This window comes from Drosophila tropicalis, unplaced genomic scaffold, assembly GCF_018151085.1.
Source record: "Drosophila tropicalis isolate 14030-0801.00 unplaced genomic scaffold, ASM1815108v1 contig_859, whole genome shotgun sequence".
Lineage (NCBI taxonomy): Eukaryota > Metazoa > Arthropoda > Insecta > Diptera > Drosophilidae > Drosophila > Drosophila tropicalis.
The window spans coordinates 11,921,159-11,942,472 of record NW_027173353.1 but is presented as its reverse complement, the minus strand read 5'-3'; the positions used below and the strand labels follow the sequence as shown (position 1 = coordinate 11,942,472).

At 41.3% G+C, this 21,314-nt stretch overlaps 4 protein-coding genes across 4 annotated transcripts; 2 read left to right on the top strand and 2 right to left on the bottom strand.

Annotated features, from left to right (window-relative positions):
• The first annotated feature begins 1,188 nt into the window (after positions 1-1,188).
• Positions 1,189-14,199, top strand: LOC137582877 (uncharacterized). The gene is given in 9 exon segments (XM_068297611.1): positions 1,189-1,323; positions 7,637-8,220; positions 10,671-11,034; positions 11,091-11,332; positions 11,406-12,084; positions 12,086-12,231; positions 12,393-12,627; positions 12,707-13,026; positions 13,177-14,199. Coding segments are annotated over 8 exon segments (3,126 nt in total). The 5' UTR covers positions 1,189-1,323; positions 7,637-7,981; the 3' UTR covers positions 14,078-14,199.
• A 2,029-nt stretch (positions 14,200-16,228) lies between these two features.
• Positions 16,229-17,637, top strand: Gnmt (Glycine N-methyltransferase). Its single transcript, XM_068296882.1, has 4 exons — positions 16,229-16,487; positions 16,550-16,677; positions 16,736-16,992; positions 17,266-17,637. Exons 1-4 carry the CDS (start codon positions 16,273-16,275, stop codon positions 17,533-17,535), a joined length of 870 nt encoding a protein of 289 aa, XP_068152983.1. The 5' UTR covers positions 16,229-16,272; the 3' UTR covers positions 17,536-17,637.
• LOC137582370 (uncharacterized) lies at positions 17,531-17,908 on the bottom strand. Its single transcript, XM_068296883.1, has one exon. It carries the CDS (start codon positions 17,803-17,805, stop codon positions 17,659-17,661), a length of 147 nt encoding a protein of 48 aa, XP_068152984.1. The 5' UTR covers positions 17,806-17,908; the 3' UTR covers positions 17,531-17,658.
• A 655-nt stretch (positions 17,909-18,563) lies between these two features.
• On the bottom strand, positions 18,564-21,003 carry mbo (Nuclear pore complex protein Nup88). The gene is made up of 3 exons (XM_068297599.1): positions 20,759-21,003; positions 20,524-20,702; positions 18,564-20,488 (listed from the first exon to the last, which is right to left on the bottom strand). The coding sequence occupies exons 2-3, from the start codon at positions 20,695-20,697 to the stop codon at positions 18,593-18,595; spliced, it is 2,070 nt and encodes a 689-aa protein (XP_068153700.1). The 5' UTR covers positions 20,698-20,702; positions 20,759-21,003; the 3' UTR covers positions 18,564-18,592.
• Between the last annotated feature and the right edge of the window lie 311 nt (positions 21,004-21,314).

Below are 21,314 nucleotides of genomic sequence, written 5' to 3'. Positions count from 1 at the left end.
AAAAAATGTATTAATTAATGTAGAGTTTTAAAAAGTTGTTCAAATATTTTTATGTGTGTTCTGGATGGAATCAAAGTGAATGGCTTAATCTCCCATAAAATGGGTCATCGTCGCATGTTCGCATGTAAGGAGCCAGTCCATTTACGGTTAAACGGCATTTTATATCCCGTTCAACAACGTCTTCTGACACATTTCTTAGTGTCCAGCAGGTAGGCTGTCAAGCAGCTTCAATCGCCCATCTAAATCCCCCCCAAAATGAACTGGAGCTGCCGCCTGGCGACAATCGACTGACACAGTTTACTAGTAGCCGGCCAAGACCAAGGCCCACCTCATATTTTCTGTGGTTGTTTCAAAACCAACGCCACCAGCGCGCGTTTGGAGCTTTCTGAGAGATTGACCCATTTAGGCAATTGGCGCGTAGCTAACCTGTTTCCTTCATTCTGAAAAGTCGCTGCAGTTGCAGATGCAACTTATTGACGCTGCGCTGCAACATTGGGACCCAAACATGAATTAATTTCAACTGGCAACTGGCTTTGGCGGTGGCGGTGGCAGCGATGGCCTCGACCGACCGTCTGTCTAACGGTTTACTCAAATATTGGTCAAAGATTTTGTTGCAAATGAGCACAGTCAGACTATAGAGAACAGCAATTTGGGGCACTGTCCACGCAGGTTTTTCAACTTTTTAGCAAACGATATCAAGGATGCTAATCGAGAACTAGGTAAAGGTTCCTTCTTTACAGCGATGCGTGTGTCCCTACTGCAACCAGAACTCTTGGGTTAAACTGACTGTTCTGACAACCTGACAACTTGTTGACTTAAACTCTGGAAATCGCTGTTATTAGTGTCGTAATTAAGTGAGTTCATGAGCAGCCACAAGTTGCGTCTCTGACTACGAATTTTGGCTAATCCACTTCAGTTGTCGCCTTCAGCTGAGTGCAATCAGCAAGACAGAGTCAAGCGAAGTCCGACACAAGTCCAAGTCCGAGTCTGCTTCACTCTTGGATCCGAATCTGACTAGTCGTCGCTCTGGTCGACGCCATCGAATTACTTGTGAGCAGTTCAGTCGACTTATTGACTTCGCGCGCTTCGGTTGCTGTTTCGGTCGCTGTGCTGAAGATTTTCATTGCATTTTCCCAATGGAAAGTGCACGATGATTATCATCCATTCACACCTCGGTCACCCTCGTGAAATGAATCTACTGTCATTGAGTGAAGAATAGGCGTGTGACAATCAACCAAAAAAACATTCTATGAACTCAAAGTGTGATCTAGTGAAAGGCTTACAAGTGGATGATGCAATATATCAATTAAACTATTATATCAGGTAAGAAAAAGTTGAATACAAAGATCGGAATTTACAAAATGGCAATTGAAAGGGTGGCCAAATTGATGAAACGTCTCTTCTACTCTGGCCTTAATAGATTTATGTCCCAAGACATATTCTTATATCAGCAGACTTTGCCATATAATCCAAGTACCATATCTCAAACGCTAAAAGTAGTTGGGAATTCAAACAACACCAAGATAAAAATTGTTAATAGTTTAACTTGAAAGATGTAAAGCAATCAAGATTTAAGTTTGTTGTAAAGCAATCACATCTTTGGAAAATTTAATTTCGTAGTATTACTTTTAAGCCACAAATATGAATATAAACTTCTACAAACAGAAATTGATGGTTTTCAAAGAGTCTCAACTGCTAACAAATTGAAGTGAAGCTTTGATAGTTAGAATTCCACATTTAAATACACAGAATGAGTATGTAAAATCCAAAACTAACTATAAGCGGCTTCAATTTTCTCACCGATATTAAAATGACTTTGAACCGGCAAACTAACCCAGATAAAGGGTTAAGAAGCACAAGTTGCAACCTATTGTGATGGCGCAAAACTTATTCAATTGGGCCAAAATATTGGACTATGACTTAAGAATCTTATTGATTGGTAACAGAAAAAGACACAATTATTCGATTAGCGGTATTCCATCTGTGTTGTCTGTCTCACGGTAACCACATTGGCAAGTAATCTTTTCCTGCTCAACTCGAACTCGTTCAGGTTGGCCACTCGCAGCGACGCCTCTGTCTATGCGATTGTCCGCAATTATTGTCGGCATTTCTTCTAGCAGGGATCTCTGGCGAGTGTCTTCTTGCAATTATTTTCAGATTTTCTCCTCAGCAGAGCACAAAGCGCACTGCACATTGCACATTGCATATACTCCACTCTGCGGCTGCGTGACAGGTCCGCGGATCAGAAACTAGAGCATCGATGTGCAGTTTATTTGAGAGGCAACAGCATCTGGCTGGCTAAAGCTGGCTATCTTGCTGGTTACCAGTTCTAAAAGGTGGGTCACAGCCATAACTCCTCGACAGAGTCGACACTCGTACGAATAGTGTATTGTATGTGTATGTGTATGTGTGTGGTATGTATGTAGCTTTGAGCCATTTCCAATCATCAGTTTACCGCTAAGCACGCTCAACTATCTCCTTATTGGGTTGTTAGAATGTGTTAATGAGCCATTCAAGGACTAATTAATGTAGCAGTCTCACAATAGAATGAAAGCCAGTTTTGTCTCTTGGCTGGGATGGCCAAATGTAATCAAATAAATTTAACTGATTCGCGTACTAACTGGATAATGGCCTCAATGTCCATTGTGATTGAGTCTGTAGCAATTAAAATTGCAAAAACTTTCCCTCCAACAGTAAGAGAGGGAGGGAGAGAGAGGCCAACTAGAATTGTGATAACTTTGTAGCTTAAATCTTAATGTACCAGCAACGGCAACAGCTCAACCCACAAACCCATGATGCAAATGTGTCAATTTCAAACTCGTCTTGGTGGTAACCAGAAACGCCCCCCGTGCGGCATAGACACCAACAGCAACACCAACACCGACACCGAAAGACTCCAACCAGTGACCCACAAACCACGCGCCATTTGAACTCAGCTGACCGAAATAAATGAAAGTCGTTTAGCACCCCAAAAGAAGAGGAAAATTGTTAAATTACCAACCCACTGGGCACTTTGCGCCATTAAACAAAGAGGAAATCGCTCAATCTCGGTCTCTTCTTCACATTTGCAGTTATATTGCAATAAAACGTTTTGAGAATCTTCACAAGAACCGCTAGAATTCGGGGGCGTACGAATGATAGATATCTTCATATGTACTCTATAGTTACCATATGGTTTGCTAGGAGCTTTGGCTAGTTAAAATATGCAAATGCTTTATGGCAATTTATGGCGCAGAGTTCATGAACAGCAACAACAACAACTGGCGTCACGCTCTTTTGAGCAATTTCTTTGTTAGATTTCATTATCTACGGCGTAATGCTCACCTTATGAGGGGGCATTGTTCGGTAAAGTGTCCATATTTCTCAGGTCTGCTTAAAGAGATGTTCATGCCCTGCTACAATAGACCAATTAGATATTTGCATAGGAAAGTTCCAGTAGCAGCTCCATCGACATTCATTCAAAGGTATTATTTTTACTTTGATGGCTTCAAACGTTTTGGCTTAATGTATCTATCTATGTACCGACCTACTAGACATTTATATAAGATTAGGTATACAAATTCACGACAAGTTTGGGTCTTTAGGTTTTCACCTCTATGGGTCATCTGGTCGTGATTGTGGTCGTAGTAACAAGATCGTTAACAAAAAAAAAACTGGCCAAAAACCACGCGAAAATCAACCGCAATGCCTGAATGTGAATGGGCCATTGTTAAAGAAGAATAAAGACGACGATGAAGTGAGAAATGCCGTAATGATGGGCATAAGTGTAGAGAGAGCAAACAATGTGACAATTGTTAATAGTGTAAGTAACTCCGAAGCGTGTATTTTACTCCATTTTCGTGACTCCATGTGCGAGACATGGAGCTTAGTGACGTAACGAACCCGCAAACGTAATGGTTAATGGCTTGAAATGAACCATAACTAGAATAGAGGCATGGCCAAAAGATCGATGTGTGGTTCTCCAATGATTGCATAACAATTTTGAAAAATAAGCAGGAGAAGACTAAAGCTACACACATACATATATCTCAGTGCATATCTTGTTCAGTTTTTGCCCATAGTAAGCGCATGTCAGATACGCAATGCTGGGCACAAGAGAAGCGCAAAGGAATCAAGCGTATCAGTATCTGTATCTGTATCTGCGAAACCTGTGCGTCTGCCCCCCAATCCACACCCGAGTATATATCTACAAGTCTATATGTATCTGTATCTTCAAGCATGCATGCGCATTTGCCAGCGAACCTAAGAAAGCAACAAAAAAAATAACTAATTTTTAAAATAGTTGCCAACAAACTAAACACAAACACACACACACACACACTCGCACAATTGTGTAGAGAAAGTGATGTTATCATGATGATAACTATGACATTATTCGTTAAATACATCACATTGACAGTCAGTCCGCCCCCCCCCCGACCAGTGCCTCTTGTCAGTCGGTCGAATTCCTTACCCTTTTTGGAAAGTGAAAATTCTGGAAGACAAAAATCTGTCTAATACGAATTCAGGTTCTTCGTTTTATCAATTTTATGGCCCTTCTTTCACATCCAATAACAAAAACGAAACCCTCCAGTTAGGCAGATGCAGCGGGATAGGGTCACGCAGCCCGGCGTCATAAAAGTAAAAGTGCTTGGTTGTTGTTGGTTTCTGTTTTGTCTTTTGATTCATCGTAGACACCTGGACAATGAAGAACCATTAAGTTTTCATTGTTTTATGTGGTCCAATTTCAATTAGTTGTTACCTTAATACTGTTATCTCATGAATAAACATCAAGAGACCAGAAGAGAGCTTGACAATTTCAAACCGGCAACAGCAACATCAATCCAAACAAACCGATAATTATGAAAACGTATACAAATGAAGGAAAGTTGTCGATTTAAATCGTCTACGTTTAGATATAGATTTTTATGGCATTTCGCTCAATATGATTTCTAATAGAGAAATGGAAACGCAGCTTTAATTGATTACGATTGAAATTACGAGTGATATGGCATACTTCGAATAAACAATGTATGTATGTACATATGTACATATATTCAAACGTACATACATACATCTGTCTGTTTTTGAAATTATCGATGCATAACCACATATACTCGTATCTAGTTTTGCTTTTATTATATTTTTTAGACGAAATAAACAAAACAGATTAAAACGAAAGCAAATGCCAATAAAAATTAATTACTTCCCATAATCAGTTTCTTCAACATTATTTCAAATAACTGATGTAAAGAGTGGACTTTTAGACATTTAAGTACTCAGCCAGACCTCTCTACTTATACTAATACTTAATACTACGGCATGTGACCAGAAGAAATAGATAATAGAAATCAAATGAGGCAAGACAACAACTGATTAGGATTCTGAATAAAGGAAGCAAATCTAATTTGATTAGGCTTGGAGACTTACAAAGCAACATACATATGTATACGTACTTGATATAATGAAAATTTTACGAATATTTGAGCCAGAATCAGTAGCAGTGGACAAAATTAATTTTCAAAGACAAATTTTCTGTTTGTAATAGATAATCGTCTGTTGTAGCATATAAACCAATTAAAAACATCTTTTTACTTAAAATCGCGCAACATTTTTAGTTTATTTCTTAACAATTTTCTTATATTCGGTTTGTCGATAACTCGTTGAACAAGAGAAGAGAAGTTTTATTCGGCCCAATAGTTAATTGAATAGTTAAATCGTTAATTAAATTGGTCTACTGTCTTAGCTGGTGGTAATGACGATCTTTGGTTGACCTTTTGTCCAAAAGATCCCTAACACGTAGATTCAGGGGCTTGGTGTCTTTCCAAGCATTGTAGTATATTCAATTCTTCGAGACTTTGGCAAAGAAAAATATGCTTCTTCCGAGATAATTGTACTTTTGGCACAAATAATGTCCGTAAAATATTCTGTATGAAACTATCAGGAGATCTTTTGAGTAATGTTTCTTAGAGGAGATTTCAGTTTCTTCTAATTCGTGCAGAGCAAATTAAACTTAATCGAGTTAATTAAATGTTTAGGTAGTAGGGATTCTCATATTGGATACGTCCAATCATGTCATTGCATTCGAATGGTTATCATTTATTTTCTTAAAAGGGTTTTGGCTCGCTTTCAACTCTTTTTCGAAGCAAACAATTTTCTAGTTGAGAACTTTGTAAAAATGAGCGCTTTTTGTCTACGTTTCTACACCCTTTCCCTTTCAGTTGAAATTGTTTTGATGGTTCTAATTCCTACAGTTCTCACAATCTACATGGCGTGGCCAGAAATCGCTCTTCTCTAAAAGAAACTATATGGGAGGGTTCAACTTCTTTGAGGGTATATAGAAAAAAAACCGACCCACGGGCTGCATCAGCATCAATTAAAGTGAAACATGATCACGGTCATTGATTTCGAAAATGCACCATGCATGATGCTTTAAGCCCTCTCACCGCCTTCCCATTCCCCTCCTTCATCTATGGCTGTGCCGTCACAGCTTCTGCGCTTGCGCAAATGGCAAAACCGGGACGGCTGGCCATTCGGGAGTCAAACAATTCGGTTTCGATGGCGAATTAGCCAGCGGCGCCATCAGATTGGGAGATTGACATTGGGCGACTGCAACTTTTTGCGTAAATGGTTAACCATTCACGGTTATTCAGCCGCATAACACACATAGATATGTACACACTCACACACCTACAGAGAAAAACTGCAACAAGTGAAACATAATAATCCAATCCAATCCAAACATTTTGTATGAGCATTGGGCAAGTGATTGTTCATTTGGTGTGTGTGTGTGCGTGTGTGTTGTGTTGAAAGGTGTCGAATGACGGTCGATCTCGTTCATCTTGTGGATTGAAGCCAAGTCTAGTTGGGAGCTGAGTTGAGCCGAGTTCATCAACAACAACTAAAACGGACAGGCATTCTCATTGTGCCACGCTGCCCACTTACGCCAGAGACAATATTGTTTTTGCCATTGTTGGACCACTCTTCGACTCTTCCCTCCACCTAAAGCCTTCTCCCCCCTGCTGTTTCTTGGTTCGCTTGGCCATTTCTTTCGGCTCGGAGAGTCGTTGTTCGTGTTTGCTTCACTTTTTTTGTGTTTCTGAAGCGCATCGACGTTTCGTTTCATTTCGGCCACTCGCAGTCGCTGTGTGGCATTCAACGAACTCAGACTCGGACTTGGATAAGGCCGGGCTTAAAACTTTGGCAAACCAAACCAAACCAAATCCGAAAATTACAAGATTACGTTTTGCAATCGGGGGCATATATTGCCAGTGTGTGACTCTAGTGACGAGAATGCCTTAAATGGCACATTGATAAATCAGCAAGTAAATAGCTCATCCAATTGGGTTAAGTCTCTCTCTGTGAGTGTGTGTGTGTGTGTATTAAGGCATTTACTAATTACTGCAAAAATAACAAAACATACATATGTGTGTATCTATCTGTACAGTGAAAGTATCTTTAAGATAGAGACGCCGAATGCGTATCACAGTTTGTGTGTGTGTGTGTGTGTTTGAGTGTGCTTTTGTGTTTGGCAACAAATTTTTCTTAAACCTCTAATATTGCATTTTATGTGGCAATTTATCAGCCAAAAATATTTGTAATCGTTTCGATTTGTGCTGCTTTATAATCTGTTTTCTGCTGTTTGTTTCGCTTGCAGCTAATTAATGAGCCAAGCATAAATAAATGGATCCACATACACGCCATGCAACCACCGACACCGCCACCACCAACACCACCGCCGCGAATGTTGTTGCCACCACCAATGGAGCACTACCGCTCCGACAATGCATCCGGATCGCCTGCATCTCTCCGTTGTCCTATGCAAAGTGTTAAAAGACTGTTTCGCTAACATGTTAAAAATTAACATTCAATGTGAATAATTGAATTGCATTTACCGCTAATTGCACACAAATTGGGCAGACGAAATAAAAGCCACAAAACAAAACAAACAACAAAGTGAAACAAAAAAACAGAAAACTCTTTAAGCCAACAGCCAACTGAAATGGTCACTTGCAAAGTGGACTCTCAAACTGTAGTAGCCGTGCCCATTCCCAAAATGAACTCCGTGCGAAGTCGCAAGCCAACCGGAGGAAGTAACAACAGTCTCAGCCTCAGTCACAGCAACAATAGCAACTCTTCCGGCTTCCGGCTCTTGGATGGCGATCAGCTTGAAAACAATTCAAGTGTCAGTCGAAATTCGATATACAAACTCAAAATCGATCTGATGTTTGATGATTCCAGGTGAGTTCTAACATTAACACGAATTCGATGCGATTAGATTAGATTCCTCCATTGGATGCGCTCTCCTTGCTTCAAATCAAATCGATTAAGTTGCCCATTAAGCGATTGAGCCAACTTTCAATAGAAACCAAATACACTTTCGTTCTCTAACCCACAAAATAGAAAGAAAATAAACCCAAAAACTTAAACTAAACTTAACTGAACTGAGCTAAACTGGTCTGAGCCAACCAAACAGCAGCTCGATTTCATGTTTCTTTTACCGTTTGGTTGTATTTTTTCTTCTTTTTTTTGTATTTCCATAAGCAACAAAACTACAGTTAGTTGGAAAATTAAAAATTCGTATTGACTTTTGAAATGCTTTTGCTGTTGATGTTGTTGCTGCTCTTGCCATTGGTGGATCTGGTGGGGCTGAAGTGAAGGCAAAGCCATCTCGGACTGGGAAGTAAGAAAAGTGGAGATCGGAGATACATAGATCCATCTTGAACAATCGACACTTGCTCCATGCATAAATATTCAACACATTGACACACATTCACGGGGCGAACTATTTAATTGATTAAAAAATAGAAAACTCTAGAGCCATCCACCATGCATCATCTTTATTCACATCCACAATAATAGGTAATAACAATAAAGAAGACGGGGCAACGTTCTTTGGAAATCAGCATTTTCGGTTTTATGTCAACCAACGGTAAATATCGGATAGCTTCTATTGGAACCAGACCAAAGAGCGTTGTGCCGCATAAAAAGAACAACAGAAAGAAGAAGTCGCTGCTGATTCAATGTCTCAGTGGTGGCATTCACTGGACACCCATTCCCAGTTCCCCATGTGCAGGATGTCGATTGCTGTGCCACTTCGCACATACTTACGTATAGACGAAATATGCTAATTCACGGCTAGTTTGCTTTAATCAGTCATCAACTTTCACAAAAAAAAAAAAAAACACACACATAAAACAACTTTGAACATTTGCCAAACATATCAAAAGCTGTCAACGAAATTTTTGATTTGAAAGCTAAAATATATATTTGTTATATGATTACATCTCAATAGTGGGAAGTGCAACGCCAAAAAAGAAAATTGCAAAACGCAATTATTGAATTTGACCAATTAATTATTTGTTAGTATGAACATAATTTCACAAGTGCAAGTGCAAGCGCATTTGGTATTAAACTTAAGACATCCATTTCAAGAGACTTTTGTCATTGTTAGTGTCTGCACTTCTATGCCAAAAAGTTGTTCCTGCAATCGATTTCCGAGTTAAGGAGAGGCAGAAGATAGCGTTTTCAATATATTTAAGATTCTAGATCAATATAGATTAGCACAAACAACGAAGTCGGTAGAAATAATTTATGCCAATAATGATAATCTATATTATCTGTATAGTATTCTTCATACGATTGATCGTATCGGTGCATTAAATTTTATAAAAGTGCAATTTCAAACAGCCAAGTTATATACAAAAACTGGTTTAACTAGGGGAAGCAATAATCTGAATTGGCCGATGGCTGCGCTGAAGTCCTACTGTACTTAGAAGAGTGAGCAAGATGGCCTTTATTATTTAAATTTGGTCTTCTGGTCAATCATTTGAAGAAACTCAAAAGAATTATAAAAATATTTATGCAATACAACTTTATTCTCTTAAAATTACAGTTCACATTAATCTACAGTCGATTGTAATAGGTGGATTCTAATCCAATGTAAAGATTATTCAATAATTTACTATATAGTCGGTGTCTTAGGTAAATCAAAGCTAATATTTGAAGGTAAGACTTAGTGAAGTTTTGCGAGACTGTTTTGTTGAATCGACAGGATTTCCCAAATTCTTTAAAAAGTATCAACAAAACTGATATATATATATATGTATATGTTGCAGGGTAATCACAAAGTCGTGATGACGCAAATGAAATACTTCATATTCAATGTAAATGAGTAATGGCATCTGTTTGTAAGTTGTTGTGATAAGATAAGAGCTTAATCGTCCTGAGAGAGGGAGAATAAATTGTTTTTAAAAACAATATAATCATGTTTTAAACGGGATTCCTTTTTATTCTAAGTTTTTATAATGGTTCAAAAACAAGAGCCAAACGAGGGAAAATTATCTTAGAAATCTTTAACTGAGAAACTCATTAGAGATCCTTGCACCAAAATAGCTGTTTAGGCTTAATCGTCTTAATTAGGTATAATTTGTATAGCTACGGCACTTGTACTCCTTTAGACCTTTAGGCTTTATGAATGAAGTCTTTACTAATCGCATATGATTCGCCCAGATAAGTTAGTTTGGTTCAGGAATACCAAAAGGTGCCCCTTTTATCGATCTCTGAAATATTGGGCTTTTCGTTTTAATATTTTTAAGATTGACTTTCTCCCTTCAATTGTCAGCTGTATTCGTCTGTTTTAATAGTTAATTTCACGATTTAAACTAATTTGATTTTTCTCATCACTCTAGATCGATGCGGAGTAACCGCCTCGATGATCCGCGAGGATCGCATCGCACGCGCTCCATCATAATGTATGGGCGTAGTGAGTTGGCCAGCACCGCGGGAGACAACGGACGTTCGCTGAGCAGCTTTCTGCAAGAGTCGAGCGAGTCTGCCAAGGTTCTGGCCGAGGCGGCTAAAAATGACGTCGAGCGGATAAGCAACAGTGTCCAGGCACAAATCGAGCAGCTCTTCACGGATGTGGCCAAAGATGCCACCAGTAGCTTTGAAGTTACATGCCTGGGATCGCTGCCACTAAAAGACAAAGTGACGAGTCTGCAGGGTTTGCAAGAGCCACTACGACAACTCTATCTAAGTGAACTACCCAAAAAGGTAAGGAATTTAACAATAGGTAGAGTCATTAAGCAGCTAATCGCTTCTACTTGCAGAAACTCTGCTCGGGATCATTGGATATTTGCGCGACTGGATTGCGTGTAAAGATGAGCACAATTTTTATGCCCCACGCTCTGGGTTCCGATGAGCCCGAGGCCCATATAACACCCTTCCACAACATTGCAGTGTGGTCGGCAGTGAAATTTGTTATTTCAGAGGATGATGGAGGAGCCGCCTTTCTGCCATTGATCACTGATCCGGATAACATAGACAAGACCGCCCTGTTTCAGCCCTTAAGGTAAGTGCGGTGACCACAACCTATTGAATTGAAATGGACACTAATTGGGTCTTTACCACTCCAACTCCGGCAGCACAAACGAACAATTGTCTGTGGAGCACAGCATCCATATGCATGCTCCGATCTTTGCAGTTGTCATGCGTTCAGCCAGCTCGCCCAAGGTGCTGGAGTGCCACGGCTTCATCTGCAAGAGCACAGAAGATGCCATTGTCATAGCAGCGACTCTTTACCAGAGCCTGATGGCCCATGTGAGCACCAATTCGCACCGCAGCACGAAACGGCGTACACCGCGTCAGCAAAATGGAGTCTCGTGCATTAGCATAGCCAGCAGTTCGGCCATCACGGGCTCCAACTATTTGTCCCGCTCTCAGCTGGCACACAGTGTGAGTGGGCGGCGCAGCTCCTTTCGCGGCAGCGGCAGTGTTCAAGGAATGGCAGCTGTCGGCACACCAGCATCTCGATCGGTGCGAAAAAAGCGAGTGTCGAACAGTTCACTCAGTTCCAATAGCAACGTGATCAACGAAGCGGCCGAAGCCGAGGTGGACACCTCGACGGAGGAACGGAAGCGAAAGTCCCACAAGACGAAGCGGGCGCCTCCTGTGCCAACAACAATTCCAGGTTCTGGCTACAAAGGCAACGGCAATATTGTGTGCAGCAATGGACATGTGAATCGCCTGCAACACTCGAAGAAGCCATCTGCTGGCCCTGCTATGGCAGCAGGAGTCGTTGTTTCGGGGGGGTGTGGCTGCAGGGGAAACGAATGGAGATATACTTACTCGCGTTGCCATACCTAGATCTGGCAGCTTCCTCAATGCAGGCGGTTTGACACGCTACAAATCCAGAGCGGCACGCCGTCACTCCGGCAAATTAAGCGGGGGCGGCGGAGGAGGAGGTGGAGGGTGAGTATACTAGCTGACAGCTTGGGCCCCAGACCATCTAATAATCTGTGGGCCCATAGGCAGGGGGCTGGTGTTGAATAATTTTAATTTTTGGTGGAAAGGTTTGGTTTGGTTGATTGGCGTCATTTGAATTGTGCTTCTAGTTCCCCACTTGGTTTCAGCGAGCTGTTCAATGAATTCCGATTGCACGAGAACCTTCATTCCCTTGACGACATCCTTTATGCCATTATCGATGCCGACGGCATGTCCTTCAACGATCTAAAGCCCATCTATAAAGAGTTTCTGCTCAAGCTGGCCGTGACCCTCACTCAGGATGAGTTGTTCCAACGTTCGAAGAACATTATGAGGAGGCAAAAGAAAAAGCAAAAGCATAAGACTAGTTTAAATGGGTCCCAAGTGAGTTGACTAAACCGTTGATGTAAAATATACCTAAACTTATCCCTAATTTATTCATCTACCTCTACCCATGAAATAGAAGAAACCAAAAGGGTTTTTCTTTGGTGCCAAGAGCTTGAAGAAGGTCTTCCAACTTGGTCAGTTTCGTTCGTGCCGCGGCAAGATGCCCAAGGCCAAGTCATTGCGGTCAAAAGAGACAACCGCCATTGGAGCACAGCAGCAGCGACGCAAGATCAGTCCGCCCATTCTAATTGGTCCGCCCATTAGTAGCCACAATCACGTCCAAGCCCATGTCCAGCCTCTGCAGCAACGCAATCGGGCAGCAACAAGTGGATCTGATGTGTCCGTGGTGCGTAACGAACACGCTCTTCAAGGACTCAATCGAAACAGCAGTAGCGGGTAGGTTTTCAACACTTTGGACTTCCTTAAAACAAGGATTTTAACATTAGTTGCCTAGCATTTTCGGGATACCCCCAAATTATACTCTTAGAGACAAAATTTCCTTTCTTCATCCTTCTGATCTACATAATATGTATAAATATTCCGCAGATATGTATCATGCTCGGAGTGCAGCTACGATTCCGAGTCCTGCACTTGTGCCTCGGCCGATCGCTGCTATTGCAGCCTGCGCACCGAGCACTTGAACCACAAGTTGCGTCAAAAGAATGAACGGAATATGGCCATGGCCAATTCCCGGAAGCCAGCGGCCAATGCTGGGGCAGCCAATCGGCATTCCTTGATTTCCTGCCGATCTGACGACAAGTGTTACTGTTCCATGGTGGAGGAGGAGCCCAACAGCATGCAATCCGACACCACCACCTGGTGCGACTCGGACAGTTGCGTCAGTGCCAGCAAATGCTATTGCAAACGTACCCAACGACGTGCCCAAAGAGCGGCAGTGGCAGCGATTAGCGAGGACTCCCTTTCACAACGCAAGTCGAGGTCTGGCGGTAATAGAAAGGTTAAGCCTACCGAGAAACTAGGCCTGGATTACGAGCTCTTCACTATTGGGGGCAACAGTCAGCCAGTGCAACCCCATGAGGCATTGAGCGTTAAGAAGAGTGTGGAAGCAGCTGCCGTATTTGCCGATATGAAGTTGAGCCAGACCACAGACATCAAGAGCCTTTGTCCGCAGTCCGGACAGAACAAAGGTCAGAACGAGAAGGCTTCGATGAGAGCGGGCAATGGCAGTTGTCGTTCGTATGTTTCCTCGTCCAGGAAGTCCTCATATCGGGCGCGAGAGTCCTTCAGCACAGATCGCGCTGGCATGGCCGCACCAGGAGCAGTCTCCCAGAAATCTTGCAGTGCCGATGATCTGCTTTGTAGCATCAAGGCCATGGAGAAGGCAGCTTCGGTGCGAAGCAGTGTCAGTAGGAACCGCATGGGAAGCTACCAGTCTATGCGGGCTGTAAGCGCCTCTTTGGAAGACTCGTTAGGGTATTTGCCATAGATATTTATTCCAATACTCGATGTATATAGACACAAACGAACGCGCTGATTTAACCGATCTGAATAATTATACCATATACGAATATATTTTCTTAGGCATAACAGTCTTAACTTTGAGCGGCTTATGTTTCCCAAGATAATTATCACATACGTTATCTTCGAAAGTCGTGTACTGAGTAATTCTCTTGCGAAACGTAATCACAGATCATATCCTATATATAATCAATCTCTATATTTACACAAACATACATACATACATATATGTAAGGACACCCGATGTGACTTTATTTCTAAGACTAATATCCGTAACAAGGTGCAATATAAAGACCATCATACATACAGTAGATCTACCATTTCCAAACAGAGTGCAATATTTAAAAAAGCTTACGATTAATAAAATATATACGATTTTACATACTCACGTCCACAATACTGATTACAATACTGCGTTTAATAGTTCAATTCGGAAAGATAATACGGGTCAAATGGGCGACACTTAAAGAGCTAAGTAATAACAAGATGACAAAGCTATTTTCAAAATTGAATTCTCATTCTTTTGAAAAAAACTGATTACCTAGTTGAAATCGCTGTCTGTGTATTCCATTAATAGCCATGGGGCACTCCCAACGATTCTCAGGCCCTTCACACAGTGGCGAATCTATGTGGGTCTCAACATTTGGGGGAAGTAACCATTTTGGAGGGCAAATGGTTTTTGGATATAGTTTCTTTAACTTTTCAATCCTTCCTAGATCTTGATTCCATATGCTGGAGTACGTTATTGATGTTTCAGAATTTAGACCCGTATAAAACCAAGTTCTATCATCAGCAGACTTTGCTTAAGAATGTGCAGTTGAAACAGCCATACCAAAACTTCAAAAATCTAAAAGCAGTCCTTCGTTTAGAGATAGTTTTTTCTTTTACATTCCTGTCCTGTCAAGCCCATACCTACGCCCTTGCCTAGGTAATTCTAGTTCTTTGACCAATTTGTGGTTCTGTTTTAGTAAATAAACAGATGAAAATAGAGCACATGACGTAAGTACGCCGTCTTGCCGATTTCGGTATACCCTGAATCCCCTAAAACAAATATTCTTAGTTTGTAATAACAAATGCATTTATGTATTTATAAAAATATCTTTTGGTGCGCTTTTTACAAGCATAAGTCGCCATCTTGGTCACTCTTTCAAGCATTTGAGCACCCGGAAGGAGCCGGGGCAAAAATTTTAAATAAACTTGATCGATTTGGTGCTTCTAGCTCTTATAGTCTTTGAGATCAAGATGCTTATACAGACAGCAGATGGCTAGATCGGCTGTTGATGCTGATCAAGAATATATATGTTGCCGACTTTAATATACCATTTCACACTGTGGAAGCATGGTATAAAAACTGTAAAATTAATTGAGATCAGTGTGCCTGCTAACAGTGGTGCAACTGCTTAAGGGATCAATGGCTTACACCAGAAACAGGATTCAGGGGATTATTCCGAATCTTTAGACTACATGGATGCATATCCGAGGTCACTGGGCCAACGATTCTCGCCCTTTTTGTAATTTTCGATCATGGCTAATTTAGTTAAGATATATGAGCATATTCATAGCAAATTTTAGGAAAACGCTCTTGGAAAGTTTGCCTTGCACATATGTAGATATATGTACTTACATTCCATCGTAAAAGTAACAAAGATTAGTATAAGAAATATGTAATAATTCTGAAACGAGGAAACATCAGTTAACCGAAATATATACACCCCTTTATATACACCCCTGTCATTTTGAATGCCTCAAATCATTGCAGCAAAACAATCGTGGATGTCAGATTTGTTATTTCGAATTTGTTTGCCCACTGTTAATCAAAATCAGGAGGTCAGGGTCAGGGGCATAATGAATATGTATGTATGTATGTATATAGCGAAAAGCGAAAGCCACCTCATACGCACACACGTGCAGCTTCGAGCAGATGTGGAATTAGTTCTGGACGGGCTGGGCTGGGCTGGGCTCTTCCCTCGCTTCGTGTTTCCGTGCCGATGGACGCGCGTCAAAGCGGTCTTTCAGTGATAAGATAACGGATGACGATGAGTTGGCATACCAGATGGTGACTACCAAATTGCTCCCGTTTTGTGGCCAGAGTTAACGTGGCAAGTGGCGGCGTAACGAAAAATTATTTGTGTTAGACCTGCCACCCAGTGCTGATCGCTAGAGATGACCACGTCCGCTGATAGTGTTTTCGTTGCCCGCTCAGACGGTATATCCGCCGAAGGAGTAAGGGATCAGTATGCGGACGGCAAGGCGGCCAAGGTGTGGGAGATATTTATTGGTGACAAAAATTCGCGTACAGACAACTACAAAAACTTCCTTATTGAGCTGCTCCGCGAAAAGGGTTGCAAACGGATCCTAGATGTGGCCTGTGGCACTGGGTAAGTCAAAGGATTTGCTATTTAACGCATTAGATGTGAAACAATGGGTTCATTCCTGACAGGGTGGACTCGATAATGCTTCTGGAGGAGGGTTTTGAGGTCGTCTCAGTGGATGCTTCCGACAAGATGTTGAAATATGCACTGAAAGAACGCTGGAATCGCCGCCAGGAGGCGGCTTTTGACAATTGGGGTGAGTCTCTCAGTTGGCAAGAATAAGAATGGTTTAATATCTGATCCCTCAATAACAGTTATTGAAGAGGCCAATTGGTTGACCCTCTACGATGATATAAGGGACCAGATTAAGGATGGCTTCGACGCTGTCATTTGTCTGGGCAACTCCTTTGCTCACTTGATGGACGGCCACGGCGATCAGCGGGAACACAAGCAGGCAATTCAGAACTTTGAGAAGTGCCTAAGGCCAGGCGGTGTCCTTTTGATTGATCATCGCAACTATGACAACATTCTCGAAACAGGAGCAACGCCCGCCAAGAGTATTTACTATAATGTAAGTTAAAGATTAAATCGCTTAATCTGAATGGTCGTCATCGTCATTAATTAAAAACAATTAAATGACACATTCCGATTTCGATGCAAACTGAAAATTGTTGCCTCGTCATTGTCAATAGTTTCATTGATAGCGTTAGCTGGTTTCATAATCTCGACTGTCTAGCAATGCAGCGCCCTTGATCATGATCCCATGGTTTCAACGAAAACTACTATATTCTAATCGCATTTTCCCATGACTGGCATTATTTTGAAATTTGTTTTCTGTTTGCAGACCAGCCACACGGCGGACATTAAGACATCCGTTCTGTTCTATTGCGGCAAGCCATCTTTAATTTCAATGGATTATCTGATCGAAGCCAACAAGCTGACCAGCGAGTTCCGCCTGTCCTATTATCCCCATGAATTGAAGCGTTTCCAGGAAATCCTTGCTGAGATCTTCACCAGCCAGGCCAAGCACAAATTGTTTGGTGACTTCAAGGAAATGAGCCAAACAAAGAATCCTGCCTTCTACATACACTTAATTGAAAAGACTTCGGTTTAAATTTAAGTAATTACTTTTCACATATATTCACATGCATCTGTCGCCATCTCTCTGCATCATTCTCACATTGCCACACAAAATATACTTTGTACTTGAAAAACATTTGAAAAGTTTCGATCCTCTTTAAATCAATATTACGTATCTGCCCACGATGGCGCCAAAATAGAGGGTCACCATCAAGGCCTCGATCACGAACGGAGACGTCGTCTTAATAAAGTTGTACATCCGAGTGTAGATGCTGGAAAGGCAACTCAGTAGACTCCATGACATGATAGCTTCAACAACAGCTCCGGGAAAAGTTTGCCTCCAACTGAACACGCAATCGGAACGCAAAAAACAAAGCAATGACTAAATGTCGTACATGTCATTAGCCATGCAAATCTCTTTTTCGAATGTTTTCGTATGGTCTTTACAAGGCGTTCGAACTTCGAAGTACGGAGACACAGAAGCACCTCAACATTGGCGAAGAACGAGAACAGAGGAGACGAAGAGAATAAAAAAGAAAGGCAAAAATAAAATAGAAAAAGTGCCAATCCATTCAACCCAGTGCACAGTGACGACAAATTTTGGAATTTTAAAAGAAGAGAGTCGTTTGGAATTACGCTTTATAAAAGCTAATATCGTCTTAAATTCAATTATGATCTATTAATCTAATTAGTAATCAGAGATGTAAAATAAATCCTTTCTTAGCATTAGCTTTACCACTTAATTACGCAAAAAAAAAAATGTAAATATCAAAGATTGTTTGTATAGCTGCTATAATATTATAGAGGCCCTATAGACAAGGGCCTGATATAATCAAGTCGGCTTATCATGCTGATCTTGACTTTATATACATATATACTTTTGGGTTACACACATCTGACTAATGTTAGACCTCTCTCTCTACAAAAAATTGTTTATAACTTAATTTCATAAAGACAAATGTCATTTATAGTCGAGCAGTTGAGTTGAAGTATCCAACTTATAGTCGGAGCAGCAGATAAATCTGCGTAGCAGGTACAGACAGTGTCAAACAAATGCGGAAGTCTAATTAAGATGGGCAAGGGCCATTTATTCAAATACCAATAATCTTATTTATACGCTTTACATCAGTGACCTGTCGATCTATTTCACTGGCCAATTGCATCAGTATTTCGGTTATGGTTCGATTTTGTTTCTCTGGCAACTCGAATGCATTTTGACGGACCTCGTCCTGGTTTTTAGCTATGAAATAACGCTGCTTGTTCATGGTCTTCTTGGCATCTTCCAAGGCAGCAGCAATTTTTTTGTTAGCCTTATTAATATTTGCCACCTGTTGAGCGAATTCACGTTCAGCAACAACGCTGTTTGGCAGAGCAGTGTTGGCGTTTTGTAGGAGTCTATGGCACTTGCGGACGAGTACATCCTGATTATCGCTTATTTCCTCGAAACGTTCCGCCAGTTTGTGAGCACGCTCACTAATTACCTCCCGCTCGTCTTCTAGATCCTGAATCTCTTGCAATTGTTGATCTCGTTTTATGCGAATTTGATTAATGTGCTTGGCAAACTCAACAAGCACCAGATCATGGCGTTTAAGGTATTGTGAACGCAGCACCACAATGGCTTGGCTCAGCAACTCGTAGCCCTCGTTGGCGTTGGACGAGGGTTTATCAGCTAATATGGGCTGATTTACGCTACGCTGTAAAATACTTCTAATCTTGTCCTGAAATGTTTGCCCAGCCTCTTCTTGCTCGACGGAAGATATCTTGGGAGCTTGCTCACTTGGTGAAACTAACAGTTGGGCATCGAAGACCAGCTTGAGGCTAATTACTTGGCCACTTCCAAGCAGAGCAACAACTCCAGCCGGAGTTTGGAGCAGAGCAATACCAAAAACTGCATTGGTGTGATCGCTGGAATCGAATTTGGTGCACAGTATGTATTCGGCTCGTGAGGGCGTTGTAAAATCCAGCTGATCCTCCTCTGACTCACTCTCCAGATAACGCTGCAATTCGGATATGAAGTTTACGGTGACAACATGAAGACCAGCATTATGATATGCAAAGTAACGCAGTTCATTGATTACATCTCGTTTTAAGTAGACAGGCGACGTGTAATTGGAATTCGAAGTACCGGATTTCAGGCCCAACTCCAATTCCACAGTCTCTCTCACATGGATCACATATTCGGAGGGCTCTATGACGATAAAATCATCCACTTCATTGAGCGAATGCTCGGCAATTTCTGTTTCTAGCAAAATAGCGTGGTGCAGCTTGCCACTCGACTCGCCAATAACCAAAGTGGGTGGCAACGACGGGATGACCAAAATTGACGAGGATTCCAGACCATAGTTGTCCCTTTTCTGAGGTGTTATCGTAATAGGTCCCTGGAGACGGGTTCTGTCCGAATTAATTTCAGTCATGAGGATATATATGTTTCCATTTTCCCGCAAAAGTACAAGAGGCCACTCAATCTTGTCTTGCTTAAGAGAATTATCTGTTACACTTAGACTTTCTTCTAGTTCTTCTGACAAATCTCTTTTGGATTTCACAGGCGGTGCTATATCAAAGTCAACTGCTTCCTCACCAAAATCTGAGGCTGAGATACTCTGCCCGGATTTAACGATGGTGGGACCAACTTGCCACACATGGAGCAGCTTGTAATGATTGTAGACCCGGATGGTGTTGTTGTTAAACAGAACCAGCAACGTGGAGTCGGAGACGGAGTGGGGGTGCCAGCGCAGCTGACGCACCTCCAAGTGCGGGTTACCCTGAAACAACTGATTATCCAGATTATATGTGCGACAGGTGATAATCGGCTTTCCACCATCAAAGTAACCTTCTGCTCCCCAGCGACGAGGCAAGTCCAGGATACACACACCACGTGGCCCACTCAAAGCCACCAGTGTGCACTCATTGGAAGCCACTACACGATCTACGTCCAGACTAAGCGTACTAGAAGGTATCAACGTCTGGTACGTAATTTTTTTTGTTTTGTTGCAGCTGCTTCAGGTGCTGTGTCTGGCTCCATCAAAGATGCGCGCCAATTTTTCACCAGCAAAGAGCCCTCATTAGAGTTCCACACAAAAAGAAGATCGTCCTTGCAGTCCATGAGATTCTGTGTCTCCTGCACAATGGGCAGTCCATCCCGAATTTTTGAAAATATCTCAGTTTTATTCAGTCCCAAAACATCAGTAGTTGCCATTTTGTCTATACAATTAAAATCCTTTAAATTTTCTGTTCTCTATTTGCATTTATATACGTACCTGGAAATAGTCTTAAGCAAATTGTATATGTACATATATGTATATTCAATCAGACCGGGTGGCTTTATTTATTTTCAGCACAATATTGAATATATTTGTTTTCGTTTCGGGATAAAATGACTGAAAAAACCCGGCTTGCCACCACTATATATGGCAATGTGATTTACACAATTAAGTTTAAATTATTTAGTTTATATTTCTCAGTGCAGTAGAGCTGGGAAACTATGGACGTATCGAATATTTATTTTTTTGCGCCGCCATCGATTGTTTTTGGTCAATATCGATTATCGAATAATGTCGATTACGATAGGTTTCCGATAAGTTTTGCTCCGAAATGTCGATTTTCGATAGGTTTTGCTCCGAAATGTCGATTTTCGATAGGTTTGCGATAGTTTCGAATTTTTCTCCGATATCTTTTTACCGATAGTTATCGATAGGCTTGCTATAGCGTTGCCAGATAAATTATATACTAACGTTAAAAATTTAAAACCACTCGGTTGAAAAGAATTGGTTTCAAGTAAATGAGTTTGTAATTTAAGGTTGAGTTTGGAATGCG